General features: G+C 37.0%; 1 protein-coding gene across 1 annotated transcript in view; it reads right to left on the bottom strand.

Annotated features, from left to right (window-relative positions):
- The window catches only part of Psmd1 (proteasome 26S subunit, non-ATPase 1), a 96,756-nt gene extending 80,108 nt beyond the window's left edge, over nucleotides 1-16,648 (bottom strand). Inside the window, exons 1-7 of the mRNA XM_047544203.1 lie at nucleotides 16,478-16,648; nucleotides 11,912-11,955; nucleotides 11,267-11,340; nucleotides 10,927-11,096; nucleotides 7,858-8,063; nucleotides 5,452-5,595; nucleotides 2,812-3,038 (exon numbers count right to left, since the gene is read on the bottom strand). Coding sequence (XP_047400159.1) covers nucleotides 2,812-3,038; nucleotides 5,452-5,595; nucleotides 7,858-8,063; nucleotides 10,927-11,096; nucleotides 11,267-11,340; nucleotides 11,912-11,955; nucleotides 16,478-16,493 — 881 coding nt within the window. The 5' untranslated portion in view covers nucleotides 16,494-16,648. The remainder of the gene's footprint in view (nucleotides 1-2,811; nucleotides 3,039-5,451; nucleotides 5,596-7,857; nucleotides 8,064-10,926; nucleotides 11,097-11,266; nucleotides 11,341-11,911; nucleotides 11,956-16,477) is intronic.
- Nucleotides 16,649-16,876: the final 228 nt, after the last annotated feature.

Raw genomic sequence — 16,876 nt, 5'->3', positions numbered from 1 at the left:
AATCAGAATCCCCAGACTTACATAAATGCGAAAGATCTATAATAGCCACAACAATCTTGGAAAAAACAAATTAAAACTGTAGGTCTGGGGCTGGGGCTGTAGCCCAATGGTGCAGTGCTTGCCCAGTGTGCACAAGGATCTCCAGCATTTTTGACAAATGACTTCTATTAAAATAACAATGAAATACCACTTTACCAATGAAAGGAGCAACATTTTTAAAACACTGACATCAAATGTTGGTCAAGATGTAGAACAACTACATTGCTTCTGAAGAGTAAAATGGTACAGTCACACTGGAAGAGTGGCAGTTTCTTACTAAGTTAAATATATACCCTGCTATTAAGTGATTCTAATCCTAGGTATATGCCCAAGAGAAACAAACACATCTATATCTACAAAAAGCCTTTGTACGAGAATGTTCACAACCATTGTTCTTTTCCCCTTTTCTGTAGTACCTGGGATTAAACCTCAGTGTTTGCCAGACAAGTGCACCACCAAGCTGCAACCCCAACCCTTTTCATTCTGAGACAGAGTCTCACTGAGTTATCCAGGTTTGCTGTGAACCTTCAATCTCTCTGCTTCAGTCTCCAAGTAGCTGGGATATACACTTACTTGGCTACAGCCTTGTTTTTGTTTGTCTGAAGTACTGGGAATTAAACCCAGGGCCTCATGCACGCTAGGAAAGATTCTGTATCACTGAGCTACATCTCCAGCCTAATACCTTTATTCTTAGTAGCCAAGAACCAGAAACAACACAAAGGTCTATAAGTAGATGAATGGATACATATACTCTAATATACTCATAATGAAATCGTACTCAGCAATGAAAAGAAATCAATTACTGTATTTCACTGTGTAATCACTAGATTTTTATGACAAATTTTTTTTTTTTTTTGCAAAAAAGTGGGCCACAAGCATTACTTAAGGTTTTTAAAAAATTGTGCTGGTATTACTTAAAAATCACTTATACTATATTATCTTTGATACAAGATTAGGATACAAAGAATACTCAAAATATACATTAATGTGGTGTTGACAATTATGTGGTAAAATACAATATTAATTCACCCCCCAAAAAGATGTATATTGCAGACATTATTCTGAACAGAAAAAAAAAAAAATACATGCAAAACTAATCTGTGGTGATGGAGATTAAAACAGTGGTTTCCTTGGAAGCAAGAAGTTAACCACAAAGGGCGCAAAGTTTCTGGGATGGTAACAAAGGTGTTGGTTATGTGGGTGTTATACTAGCAAAACTCAACAAACTATATGCTTAAGATGTATGCATCTCACTGTATTTAAATTATTACTCAATTAAAAGAAAAAAAATAGAAGCAAAAAAGGAAGAGACAAATATAGATGGTGGGCAAAGAAGATCAAACATTCCAATAAAAAGAAGGATTTCAAATAAAGCAAAAAAAAAACACAAATAATAAAAACTAAAAGAAAACCTTTCAGAAGCAGGAATAATTCTGGTGTTTCTCAAGACCAGCAGGAAGGTCAGTGAGGTCTGAAGGCAGTGAGGAAAGGAGGAGGAGATGAAGTGAGGGGTACAGAGGTCATACCATGTGCAGTTGTCTCAGTACCCACAGGGGACTGGTTCCAGGAACCACTACAGATGTGATCTGTGGACACTCAAGTCCCTTATATATAATGGCTGAGTAATTGTAAATAACCTGAGCACATCATCCTCCAGCATACTTCAAATCTTGCACATATTACTTATAGTAATGTAATGTAAATGCTATATGAGTAGTTGTTATACTGTATTGTCTAGAGAATGACAACAACAAAAAGTCTGTACATACTTAGTACAGATTTAATGTTTTTCCCCTAAATATTTTCAACCCATGGTTGGTTGAATCCATAGATGCAGAACTTGGGGATACAGAGGGACAACTGCATAGCACTGCAGGCTACTTTCAGGACTTAGAATTTTATTTGAAATGCACTGGGAAGGTAAAACAGTTTGAAAGAAAAATGACATCTTGGGGCTGGGGAGATAGCTCAGTGGGTAAAGTGCTTGCTTTGCAAGCACAAGGCTGTGGGTTCGATTCCCAGCATCACCAAAAAAAAAAAAAAGACATCTTATTTAGTTTCAGAATGACTCCACGGCATGGAAAACTTTGGAAGAAAAATAATAAGATATAACTAAGATACAAACATTTTAAATAAGTGGTCTAAATGCATAAGGAAATACAGGAAAATAAGATCTAATACCATATTAACCTATTTATGTATTTAGTTTTAATAGAAGCACAAAAAGTTGAGGATGTTTCTTTCCAAATATCTATATAGCTAAGACAAATATCTTAAAGCAAGCCCTCCAACCCTACCTAAGACTTCCCCCGCCCCTTTTTTCTATTTGGGTACTGGGAATTGAACCAGGGCCTCCGGCATGCTAGGCAAGCACTCAACCAATGAATAGCTGTAGGTCCCTGACACTCTTTTTTTGCTCTTTTTTATATAGGGTCTTAGCAAGTTGCCAAGACTTGCCTTGAACTTATCATTCTTCTTCCTCAGTCTCCCAAATAGCTAGAATTACAGGTAGATTTTTAACTTATTTGATTAAGGAACAAACATGCTATCTTTCCGTACCAGATCATCGCTTCTCTTTCTTTCTAGAAGGGTGATCTTCATTACTGTACTTCCAGCACAGTGCAAAAGAGAGCAATAGCCTAAAAAGACCTCACAGTCTATGAAAGCTATAAATTTATTTATTATTAGAATATGCCACCTATGATTATATCTATTTCAAAAATAAAACAAAGATTGTTCAATAAGTTCTGCTGCAGAAAAAGATACTTATACCTGTCTTTCTCTGATCCTGCAACAGTACCCGTATTGGTGGATCCAGGCACAGAAGCAATAGGGGTGCCAACAGTTCGAAGATTCTGGATTACAGATGACAAAAACTGCTGGCTAGCACTTTCATACAAATCAAAACAAATCTGATAAGCCATCAGGAGGTTGTCTTCCTTTACCAGTTTTTCTAAGATATCACTCACGGCCTGAGGGTCATCTAAGAAAATTAAGCACTGAAATGGAGATAAAGAACATAACAATACAATAACTAAAAACTTCATATACAAAGTACTTAGAGCATGACAAACAGTTGACAATATAGGAGACATTAAAATGTAAGCATAGGCAAATTGGGGGCACACTATCTACCTACTGTTTTATTTCTGAACCCAATACTCATGGAGTTTTCCTAAAAATGGAATGTGCTCATTTAAAAAAAAAAATTCCATATAATTTCCATGAATTATATTATGCCTGGCAATTATCAGTATTCAATATTAGTTGCTGAATCTTGGTTTCTATTAAAAAAAATTTTTTTTTGAACAAATGGGCATTGAACCCAGGGGTGCTCTACCACTGAATTACACCCTCACCTCCCCAACTTTTTTTGAAACAAGGGTTCACTAAATTGCCAAGATTGGCCGTGAACCTGTGAACCTCCTGCCCCAGCCTCCAAAATAGCTGGGATTATAGACATGTGCCATCAAGATCAGTTGCTTCTTTAATTCTTAACCATAATTTATATTTAAGTAATTCTCAACTTGTATTTTCTGTTATCATATACTGTAGGAATCATTCATTCACTGAACACATAATATTGTATTGGACCAGGATAAGAGATCAAAATTATCATCTTGAATTTCTTATAATTTATCTGCCATATCTGCCATATTTAACAAAATCATCTGACAGAATTTTTCTTCTAAGAAATCAATGTAAATTTTCTTGTTTCCTTGAGTAGCAAGTAACTCAACTTCAAGATAAATACATAATCAATTATTATGAATTAAAAACAGGAAATAATGGAAACAAATGACCAATAACAGGGGGATGGCTAAGTTAGACAAAGTACATAGACTGAATTACTACTACAAATCAAGAAAGGGCCTGACAAAAATTTGTTAAGAGTTATAACAAGGCAAAGTATTCAACTAATAGCTATAGATAACTGATAATTTGTCTCTAGGTAAGGGAACTTGGAAGCTGGAGTAAACAAGTAAGAGACTTTACTGATTGCTCTATAGTTCTTTTTGAATTTTAAATAATGTGAATGTATTACTGTTAAGAAATATATTTCAAGGGCCGGGCGTGTGGCTCAGAGCTCAGTGGCAGATTTTCGGCTAGCATGCATAGATTCTAACCTTGCATCATTAAATTTACTTATTAGAATATGCCATCTATGATTATTATTACATGAACAAATTTGTAAAAACAAATTTTTAAGTGTACAATACATTTTCTTATAAAAATTTTAAAGGCTAGGAATAAAAAGCTAAAAAAATAAAGTTGACTCTAAGGAATGAAGGAGAAATACAGCAAAAAAAGGGACAGTGAAATACTATTATTTGTATGAGTTTTAAAAACTATTAAATATTATTTAAAAACAAACACAACTCCAAAAATCTATATAAAGAGAGTTAAGAAGAAATATAACATTAAATTGACTTTGAGTGATTTAAATGTAGATTTTTCTTCTTTCAGCATTTTATGTTTCAAACTTGGTTTAAAATGTATTTTCAAAAAGGGGGCTTTTCAATTTAAATTTGTAAGAAGTATAGAGGATACAAACACATGAAAGCACATACGTGATAGAATGCTCAAGCAGAATACAAAAGCCTAGGGTTGGGGAAGTAGCTCCATGGCAGAGGGCCTGCCTAGCACGTGTAGGATTTGAGACCCAGCAGTGCAAAAATAAGAAAAACAAAAATCTCTAATTTTAAAAATGAAAAGGCTGGAGATATGGCTCAGCAATAGAGTGTCTCTGGGTTCAATTCCCAGTACCAAAAAGAAAGGGAGAAAGAGAGAGAGAGAGACAGAGAGATGTGAACTTATGCACACCTCCAGTCCAGAAAATGCAACACAGAGATTAAGGATCTACATGTGCCCGAACCTTGGGGAAAACATTTAGTATTAGCTTTGGGAAAAGTTCCAGGAGAAGGGATAGGGAAAAACTTTCTTTTCATTTTATATATTTTCTGTACAATTTGATTTTTTAAGTACCAACAAAAACAAATGAAAGAATATAAAGAAAATATATCCAAATGTTTGGTTGTGTTTAAGTAATGAACCCACAGATAATTTCTATACTTTGAATTCTTTTTAGCATGACATAGTATAGCATAAGTAACATTTTTATCTTCTACCTTCTTTTTAAACCTTAATTTCCAAAATTTCCTTAAATGCTTATTTTGAAAATGAAAAATGCATATAAAGACTACATTATAACAAAACAAATTTTAGTGTTATGAGATTTTATTTCTTATTAGTAAAAAGAAATATAAACCATACATCTTATCTTCATGAGGCTATTGATTGCATCAGCTGAGATACATGTATAAAGCCATTATAATAATGTAATAAGATATAATACAATATTGTATAACGTGGCATAGCACAGTGTAGAGTAATGTAATTCAGTGTAATTACCTGACAAACATTGATGAAATCAGGTTTCTCCAAGTTCATGTAGATTTTAACTAGAACTCTTAGTACTTTATTCCGAAACTGTTTATTTTGCATTAAAGACATGCAGAGCTTGAGGCTATAAGCTAGCATTCCTGGGACATCATTCTGAAAGATAAATTTTTAATTACATCATTATCTGGTTACTGAAGCATTATGTTTATTTAGATACAGGATTACTTTAATCTACCTTCTTTAGTCATTCAAAACAGTCAATGATTTAAAACCCTTAGATAATAAAAACCTTAATATTTTAAACCTTGTTAGAAATTTTTAATAAAGAATTACATATTTCCATATCTTCATGAAAAATGGAATGAAAGCAATTTACTATTTAGTGGTCATGCAGGGCATCTCTACATGAACAAAGTATACTATAACAGATTGATGCTGTTTATTACAAAAAGATTGCTTCAAATGTCCACACACTGAGTGACGATGCTTTGCAGCTTGTCTGTCGAAGGCTCTTTGCATCCTACCTTGTTCCTAATTTACTGCCTGTACTGAGCAGCCAGAACTATCTCAAGCTTAGGCATTAGTGCTGCCACATCTGTCTGGTGTTCTATGAGGAAACCTTGACCTACACAATGGGTGTTTACGCTTGGGGTTCTTACTAGCACCCCCAATATTTGAGATACTGCCCTATAGAAGTTCTTCAACATAAATAAACATACTGCAGAACTACAGAAGTATTTCTCAAAAAGCAAGTTGTGGCTTATTAGTAACTAATTAAATCAACTTAATGAGCTGTGACTAGCATTTTAAGAAATTAAAGACAATTTTAAAACATCCGCATTATATTACATATAATAGGACAGGCTCAATATGCAATATGTAATGAATGCAAAACAAATGAATTTTTTTACTCTCTTTCCCCATCCATCTATTTACCAGCACCAAAGACTGAACTCAGAATGCTCTACCACTGAAATACACCCCCAGACCTTTTTAAATTTTATTTTGAGACAGGGTCTTGCTAAGTTGCCAAGGTTGGCCTTGACCTTATTGATCCTCCTACCTCAGTCTCCTGAGTAGCTGCAACTGAAGGTGTGCATCATTGTGTCTAGTTTGCTGTATTTAAAAAAAAAAATTTTTTTTGTAGTTGTAGATGGACAGAATGCTTTTATTTTATTTACTTTTATGTGGTGCTAAGGATTGAACCCTGTGCCTCACACATGCTAGGTAAGCGCTCTGCCACTGAGTTACAGCCCCAGCCCTAGCTAGCTTTATTTTTAAAATAACATGTATTACCCCTTTTCTTTCTACCTTTTATTCATTGCCTGTTTCCCCTCTGGATTCCCCAAACAGACTGTCTGATGTGGGTAGGAACTTTGTTAGCCACTATAACTCCAATGTCTACAACAGTGTTTGGTACATGGTAGGCATTCGAAACCCATTTGCTGAATCAATGACTGCAAATATTTTAATCTTGTTCACATGAAGACAAGGAGAGTCTATAACTGCACAAAAATGAAACTGAAACAAAGACCATTCTATCATGTGGTCACTCATTTTTTCCTCATGTAAATAAATCTTACTACTGCTGCTAAACAATGACTTAAACCTTGAGGACACAGTAATGAAAAAGGCAAAAAGTACTTACCTGGTGGGAAAAGCAATTATTAATGCTCTAACAAAACAATTAATTAAAAACTGATTAACACTTTGAAAATATACAGGGCTCTATAAGATTAACAGAAGAACTGGACCTCATCTTTGTAGTAGAGGTTGAGTAGGGAAAGGATATTGGGGATTGATGGAAAATTCTGCAAACAAAAGACAGCTGAGCTCTGATCATGAATAGGAGTGATGCGAATAAAGAAAGAATATTTTTGGTAGCAGGGATAGGACAGGGTCCATCAGGAAAGGATAAAAGACCAAAATGGCTGGAGTACAGAGAGCCAGATCACCAAGAGGAAGAAGTTCTGAAGCAAAGTGGGCCTGCAAATCATTGTCCACTTAAATCAGCCTTACACTGTTGCGACCACTTTGGTGACTTAAGACTGTCTAAATTATTGTAAAACGTTCTTGAATCTGGAATCTAGTTAATAGTTTTAACCATAATAAATTAATTCAAATAGTTTATCAATACATTCTTCTTTTTAAAAGGCAGGGTAATAAATACAACTTCCCCAAGCAAAATTTCAAAGGAATGAAGAATTGTGACACGATAAAAGCATATGTTCTATGAACACAAAATACAAAGTTCATATATTTAAAAAAAAAAAAAAAAAAACCTTTGGCAAAAAAAAAGCACCTTATTTTTGTTTTTAAATAGATTTTCTTTTCGCTACCCAGATTTTCAGCTTGAAAAATTTGCTTTGCTGATTTCCCATCAATAACAATTCTAAAATGACACCATCTACCTACCGACTCCAGTATGGTCTTCTCAAAGACATCTAGTCTCCGAGTCTCCAGAGCAATGCCGATAGCCTGCTTGTACTTGTGATCATCTAGACACCGCTGGAACATTTTATTCACAATGCCTTCCAGCCTCTGGTCAATTGGTTTTTTTTCTCCTTCAGGCAAATCTGCATTTTCCACACATTGTTTGGTATAGTGATCAATGCATTTTGCTATGGAGAAAATAAAATTGATAACCTTGTAAATTGGGCTAAACTACCAGAAAGGACAAGGTTCACATTTATAATCATATATACCTGTGAGATAACTATAAAGTAATGAGGAAATTCAAAATGTTAAAAGTTATGCTTTCAAATAAAACTGTTGTCTTTGCAATGGTTACAATAAAGGACCATGCAGCCACTCCCATAAGGTTGACATTATTGAAAACATTTCTTGACCTGGTGCCACGGTGTATGCCTATAATCTCAGCAACTCAGGAGGCTGTGGCAGGAGGATCACAAGTTCAAAGACAGCCTCAACAACTTATTGAGACCCTGTCTCAAAATAAAAAATAAAAAGGCCTAGAATGTAGCTCAGGGTAAAGCACTCCTGGGTTCAATGCTGGTATAAGTGAACCTACTGTCCAAGTTTCAAGTGAGAGTCATGTTCCCTCATTCACCAGGTTTATTTGTCATAACTATATCCCAGGTGCATGTTATAACTAAAACCAACAGTCTAGTGGTATTCCCAGCCGAAGTCCCATCATAACTAGGAGAAAGTTTACTAGTCTTGAATTTTCTGGAGGTACTATTTATGCTACTCATTAAGATCCCAAGAAGACAATCCCAAATTCTATTTTGTATGCCCCCTCACAAATCTTAGTGACATTAAAAAAAAAAAAAAAAAAAAAAAAAAAAAAAATCCATCTTAGGAGCATGAATCCCTTCCTTCCACACAAAAAAAAATAAGCAGAACTGGTCTCTTGATTAACAATCATCCTCCAAAACTAAGATGACACATAGTATTTAGAAACAGGGAAGGTATCTCCTATCTCACAGCACTTTATAACAAGAGTCCTATAAATAAGGACACTTTGTAAAATGACAAACAAGCACTTGCAGAATTCCTGCTGGAAAAAACTACAAACGTGAATCAAAAAATTACCAAATAACAGAAAAGAGATAAACAGGTGTATTTAACCACACTTCTAACAATGTGAAGAAAGTGCTCTGCTTTAAAAATGATGTGGTCTATCCTTTAAAACTATCTGTTCTTCCCATAGGATTCAAAGAGTTAAAAAAAAAAAGTGAACAAAGAACCCCATTGGAAGCCGGCAGTAGCACACACCTGTGATCTCAACCATCTGGGAGGCTGAAGCAGGAAGAAAACCAGTCCAAGGTCAGCCTGTGTAATGTAGCAAGACCTTCAGCTCTGGGACATCAGAAGTTACCTCTTTCAACCCTGTTGTGCAGCATTCCCAATTTCTGACAGAGAATATGAATTTTTTCCTCATAAGGATCTAGGTAAATAATGCAGATTTCCTCTTTAATCTGCAATGAAAAATACCTACACTGTACATTCCTGACAGGAAACATGCTCTTGAGCTCTCTGAAATTATGATCCCATCTAAAGGGCATTGAGTTCCTTCTTTTAAATACAAGATAGAAGTTTCTCAAATATTCAAGTATTTTTTAAAGCTACAAAATCTCAGGAAAAATGTTACATAGTTGTTTGAACTTACAATTCCGGTTGAAATGTAAGAGAGAATCCAAAACTCTGCCTGTGATTACCCAGCTACAGTGTGGCTCTGGGAAAGTTCTCCAGAGGCCGATGTGTTAAAGGCTTGGTTCCTAGTGTGACTCTATTGGGAGATGGAGGAACCTATTAAAGGTGGGGCCTGGTGGGATGTTTATCGGTCACTGGAAGCATGCCCTTGATGGGAACAGTGGGACCCTAGCCCCTTCCTTTTCCTCTCTCTTTGATTCCCTGACCTGACATGGGTGGTTCTACTCTACCACATGCTCTGTGCATGATTTATAGACTTGTCACAGACTCAGAAACAACAGTCAACTGATCCTGGAATGAAAACTTCCCAAAATGAAACAAAATAAATCTGTTTTCTTCAGAAGTTGATAATCTCAAATATTTATAATAGTTCGGAAAGCTAACCACCCCCTCAGTTCAAAAATAAATAAACGAAATTTAACCTCTAGCACTAATATAGCATCTACAATAAATGTAAAAATTGGTGTAATGTTGGACTGAATCTACATTTTAACAGAAGTTAAACATTCCCAAGTAATGTATAATTTATACATCAATGCAGAGTTTAAAATGAAACTGCTACAATCAGACTTTGCTATAGCAATGCATGCCACGGAATCTGTCTGAAATAAAATTTTTCTTGTTCAAAATAAATAAAAAAATAAACTGGGCCTGGTGGCACACTCCTATAATCCTGGTGACTAGGGAGTTCTTTGAACCTTCTATTCAATAGCCACGTGTCTTTACATGTCAGAATCCAAGTTTTTTTAATTCATGTAACAGAGCTATCCCCTTCCTCACAGGGCAAAAGTGGAATCAATCATGATATGCAGAATGACTAGTACCCAGCCCTACCACAATACAGATATACAGTAATGGCTTCTCAGTCATCTGTTTCCTTACTGTAGTGGTTATTACCTTTGCCTAACAATAAGAGCTTCTTAGAAACAACTACATAAATTTGCATCAATCTTTACGCAAATGGTATGCTGTTACTCCATGTACAAACAGAAACAACATGTATTCCATTTGTTTACAGTAAAAATAAATTTAAAAAAAAGTTGCATCAATCTGTTACTCAAACTTGATTTAATCATCTCACTGAAATGTTGCTCATTGGACTAAAGATAACCATAACTGATGAGATAATCAGTACTCAGTTGAAGGCAGATCTAAAAACTCAATCTGCATGAAATTATCAGAGAAAGATTATGAATTTATAATTAAAATGAAATTGGGCAATATCATATTAAAAAAAAAAAAAACTATGTATACTAGGACAAAAAGGAAGCCAACGAGATAAAACCTTACCAGATATAAAATAATTACCTATAATAGTCTCCACATATTCAGAGTTATCGTTGACATTGAAGAGGTCACCTGCTCCAAGAGCATAATTCAGAGACTCCTCAAAAGCTCCCAGGTGATAAAACACTTTAGATGCCACTAAGGCTGCAAACTGCCGACTCCGGAAACCTTCATCTTCATACAAAACTTCTCTGAAAGAAATTAGGAAGGACAGACCCTGTTCCTTAAAAAATCCCAACTCTAAATATTCAAGTCACAAATTATTCATAAATTTCTATATAAATTACTGAGCCACAAGACACATCCACAATTAAAACTGATCTACCTTATTCAAATTTATAGGAATAAAGTAAGTTCTTACATTTTGTCTACAGACTCAGAAATTTCTGCCCAGAAGTCATTGACAACTGCATTCAACTTGTGTAGTGCAAATTCCTGTGAAAGATAAAACCAAAATTCTATTTTAAAATATAGTAACCATTATATTTCCTTTAAAATTTCTAATAAATCAATGGTCAAATCTGCAGTAACATTCACTAAAACTTTTAATTTATCAAAAAGAAATTTACTAATACGTTTTCTTGAGTTTATACATTTCCTTTGTTTTCAATCATAAAACATTAGACTAATCGTGTCATTCCTTGTCATACAAGACTGACTTCCTAATGTAGATGTTTACAGCTACTTCCAAGCACATTCCAAATTTTCAGCAAATTAAAAGAATTTTAAATATATGATACAAAAGAAATAACTTTTTGTGTTTTCTGCTGATTAAGAAACTGCAGGTTTACTCAAGTGTTATTTTAAGATTTGCTTTAATTTCATTCAACTCAAGGAAAACCAAATGCTATTGCCAAGATACTATCTTCTCTAGTTAGATTTCAGTGACTGCTACAGGTTGTGTAGGATGGCTCCTTCAAATAGTAGAAGATGCAAAGATACCACAAAACTCAAAAAACTTCACAGAATTCACAGTAAGCCTAGAGATTTATTCTTCAACTAATACCTTCAGTTGTGGTTCTTCTTCATCCAGAAGAGAAATAATTCCAGCTATAAGACAAAAGGAATATCATGATTATGAAACAAGCTCACTCAGATAAAAATTAATGCTTGGTCAAAAACAAGCATTTCTGGGCTGGGGATACAGCTCAGTTGGTAGGGTGCTTGCCTGGCAAGCACAAGGCCCTGAGTTCAATCCCAGAACCACAAAAAAAAAAGAAAAGAAAAAGAAAAACAAGTATTTCTGTCATTCATATGACAGAGAAGTAAGCATTTTTTGAGGGGTGATTTCACTAGGGGAATGACTGTTTTTCTTTAAAACTGTAGAGTTGAGCCAGGTGTGGTGGTGCACACCTGTAATCCCAGAGACTCAAGACACTAAGGCAATAGGATTTTGAGTTCAAAGCCAGCCTCAGCAACTTAGTGAGATCTTGCCTCAAAGTGAAAACTAAAAAGGGCTGGGAATGTGGTCAAGCACCCTTGGATTCAATCCCCAGTACCAAAAATGAAACAAAACAAAAAACTGTAGAGTTTATATTTTGAAGCTGAAGAATGTTATCAAACCTTTATGATACCATATATATCACATCATTTGCCATTTGATGGTTTGCAAAGTGTGGTTCCTGGGCCAGCAGTATTAGCCTTACCTGAGAACTTGTTAGAAATGCAAATTCCTTGTTCTGCCCCAGGCCTTCTGAATCAGAAAAGATAGGGTTTGGGTCCAGTGATAAGGCCTCCCTGTGATTCTTGAGTTCACAAGAATCACTGATCCAATTTACTGACCAAAATGAGACATTTTTCCCATCCATATAATTTCAGAATAAAATTATTCAGACAAAATAAGTTAAGAGTTCAAAAATTATTTAGGAAAAAGGGGCATATTTGGTCATTAACTCAACAGAGGATTATATTTCAATGATTTTTCAAGGTGCCCATATTAAGATATCTTCCTCCTATCACGAGTAACCATGACTTCACTAAATAATGAACCATCTTACTTATTCTGATTTCATTACCCAAGTATTCGCCACATACCTTACCTCAGCCTCAAGGTACTAGCACTGACATAGGATAGCAAAAGGAGTAACTATCCTCTCCAAAAGACCAGATTTTGAAATATAGTCATGTCAAGGGAATTATTGAAAAAAAAAAAAGATATGAAAGATTCTGTCCTTATACCATAGAAGAAGTCAAACTCTCTCAAATATTTTTTCATGTAGGTCTTAAAAATCATTCTGGAACACTGGGTTGAAACTGTGACTTGATTAGAAAGAATCAAGGCAATTTTAGTTAGGAGATGTAGCCATTTCTAAACAATAAATATAGGTTTGGCAATTAGGGAACCATAAAGGAAAGGATACAAAATTTAACAAGCAAAACTAGAGCATATTACTATTCCAAAAGTATAAAAGCAAAAAGAACTTGGAATCTAGGTTTTTTTAAAAAATATTTTTAGAGTAGATGGACATAATATCTTTATTTATTTATTTTTATGTGGTGCTAAGGATGGAACCCAGTGCCTCATATGTGCCAGGTAAGTGCTCCACCACTGAGTTATAGTCCCAGTCCCAAGTATTCTAGGTTTTGACGTGTCCAAAACAGACTCAATAGACAGCATGGAGAAAATTTAAAAATAGAATTAGTGGAGGGCGGGGGAGGCAATCTAGTGATGTGGAATAGATGATAGATTAGAATGCTTTAGGGCCAGGAGAGGTGGCACACACCTGTAAACCCAGCTACCTAGGACACTGGGGCAGAAGGACCACACGTTCTAGGCCAACCTAGGCAACACAGTGAGACCCTCTCAAAATAGAAAATATAACAGGGCTGGAGACATAGCTGAGTGGTAGAGGGCTTGTCTAGCATGTGCCAGGCCCTGAGTTTGATCCCTATAACCGGAGGTCGGGGGTGGGGTGTAGAACAAATCAGTACAGGTAATACTAAAAACGCCATTAATTAGCTACCATCAATCAAGGGTGTATTTGAAAAAATTTTTTAAAAAGAGATATTTTTATACTCTCTTTTTAGTTTCACTGGCAATGTATTTTCTACATGGTTGTTCTTGCTTGGAAAGTCAGCCTCCGTGTATTCATTACAACTAAATCAAATACTCTATACTCCACACACTAATATTTCCTATCTTAAAGAAAAAACAATTTCCCTTTGGATGGGAAAGGGAATGGAAAAGGCTTAAGGATGGCAAAAACTTCTTATGCAATAATACAAACTCATAGTACATCTAAAATTTTTAATTAATTTATAGTATTATTTGGATGTTTATTTTTATTTCTCAATATGACAGTATGTTCCAGAAGACAGCATAATAGTTCAAAGTGGTTGACTGGGGATGGGAAAGGAAAAGAAGGGTAGAAAACTATTGTTTTAAAGATTTCCAGCGCATTTCCTCTATATGCCTATATGTATTAAATCCAACCCACTTAATTTCCCATCTCCTTCTAGTAAATAAACACCTCTATCTCCCCATTCCCTGTCATATGAAAACTCTTGAAAAAAAAAAATTAGCAGTACACACTGACTTCTTATTCACTACTGTTTTTAGTGACTAGCAAATGTCTAGTGAGTAAATGAATGAGTAAACTGACACACCAGAATCATGACACTGACTTGTTGAGCACCTGGGACATATCCTAAGCTCTAAAGGACAGGGAACAAAGTTACAAAGGGTTTGGAGCAGAAACTGACAAGTATCCAAAAAATTAAAGAAAGGGCAGTAACAAATATATACTATTTATCATCATAGAATTTCAGGGTAGGACCTCAAAAATCATTAGATCTGCCCATCACAAAGAGGTCCGAATTCCATTATATTCCTGCCAAGTGTTTTTTCAGCCTCAACTTTAAAAAAAAACTCTAGGGAAAGACTTATTTATTTGATTAATTAATTTCTTCATTCAAGACATACTTCTGAACTTCTGTCATAAGCTCAGCAGTGTTCAAAGAATTGTGAAAACAAGTTTCCTACTCAAATCAGCACCAGGGAAAGACAGTAATCAGGAAAACTAAACAAAGTACTTACTGAATTGGGAGGGAGAAAGGTGGCTGCCAGGGAGGAGAGAGTAAATGAGTTTAACAGAGTAGCCAGTTAAGACTAGCATTTGAGTTAAAACTAAAGATTGAGAAGCTAAGAGAAACCTTGAAAAAGAGAAGTCTAGAAAGGACATAAAATGTGCAAGAGTCTATAGGTAGGAAAGAAACTGAACAGAAAGAAGGCCAGTGTGACTAGGGCATAATAAGTCAGGAAGAAAGTACAAGATGAAGTCAGCATCAGCTCATGTATTTGGTTGAGTAAAATTTATTTTAAAAACATGAATTTCAAGCAAAGAAATACTATGTGATTAAAGTTTTAAAAAGAAATGTTAAGGTTTTAAATGTTAAGGTTTTAAATAATAATGAGCAAGAGATGGACCGAGTTAAAAGAAACAGTGGAAATGGAAGGATCTGATCTAGAACAAGGCCTACATTAACAGGTGGCAAGAAATTTCGTGTTTGTCTTTAGAGCGTAAGTGGAAGAGTTCTTCATATGAACTAAAATTCATCTTCCAATCATTTGTATCCCTTGGGGACAAAAGTCTAATTACAGGTATTGGTGACAGCTCTTCAAGAGTTTGAAAATACTATTATGTCTCCCAGCACCTCCACCAATTTTCTTAACTAATCTTCATTAAAATGTGGTTTTGAGTTCCCGACCGTATGGAATACTGTCTTCTGCCCACCAGCTTGTTACAACAAAATATTTGCGGGACAGTACAGAGTAAAAGGCAACAACAAAGGGTATGTAAGCAGGAAGGGGCATGGGACATGGTAATGGTGGGGGGGTTCCAAGGTCGTGGACCGCTATATGCAAACCAGTCTGTAGTGGGGAGCCTAAAAATCTCCACTTAAGGTTGATCTACACAGCTTATTCCATTTCCAATGTCACTCCGTGTATTTACTTACAGAACAGTTTAGGTGTGTGGCATGTCCCAGGCTCATGAGCTCTTTCTTGAACATATACTTTCTAAGCACCTAGGCTCCAAAAGGTAAGCTGACTCCCGGTGGAAAGCTGTCCCGGTGCTTAATCAAATACCCTCGGAGCGGACCCAGAAGTGACCCACTCCAGCCTCTCTCGGGTTTTACACCAAGGAGGACGGCTCTCACCCCGTCCAAAAGCACCCAGGCAGCAGTTGCCGTCTGACCGCACAGGGGTCCCATCCCACCCCAACCACCTGCGGAGAAGGACTAGGGTCAAGCGGCCAAGAACCGGAGGCAGCAGGGAAACTCTCGGGGTCGGGACGGCCCCGGGAGCCCCCAGGTCCGGGCGCGGGGGTGTGGCTGGGGAGGGATGCAGAGGCGTTCCACCTGGCTCCGCTCCTCCCAGCCCAAGGGGCCCGCGGTGGCGGGACGAGACTCCCAGCCCCCGACGGGAGGTGCGTCTTGGGCAGCGAGGCCATCGAGGGGCCGCGCAGGCTGGCGCTCCGCCGGGAGGTGCCCAGTCACCCGGCCTGACTCAGCTAAAAGCCGGCGCGGCGGCAGCGGCTCCTCCCTTGGCGTGTGGGCTCCGGGCCGCACTCACCGGCCGAGGTGATCATGGTTGCGTCCCTCACTCGCCGGTCCGCTCGCTCGCCGACCCTGCAGCACAGTGTATCTGTCAACTCAGGGCCCGCTCGCTCCGCCGCGCCTCTTGCCTCCCCCGGTGTGCTGCTCAGTCACTCGCCTGCTCAGGCCGCCGGCTCGCTTCTTGCCTAGGACCCTGCCCGCCTCGGAGCTGCCCGCTGCCCCGCCTGCCATCTGGCGCGAATTCTCTCCTGGTCTGTGTCCTCCGCGCCGCTGCCGCCCGCCATCCCGCACAAAAAAGTACAAAAGAAAGTGTCGCTGTTTTCGATAACTCTCCTGGAGACCAGAGCTCCCGCGCGCTGAAGACATTGGTCTGTGTCTGACATCAGGCTTCAGAATGGCCACCCCTGCGAACGTA

Source organism: Sciurus carolinensis, chromosome 3, assembly GCF_902686445.1.
Source record: "Sciurus carolinensis chromosome 3, mSciCar1.2, whole genome shotgun sequence".
Lineage (NCBI taxonomy): Eukaryota > Metazoa > Chordata > Mammalia > Rodentia > Sciuridae > Sciurus > Sciurus carolinensis.
This window is presented reverse-complemented; position numbering and strand designations above follow the sequence as displayed.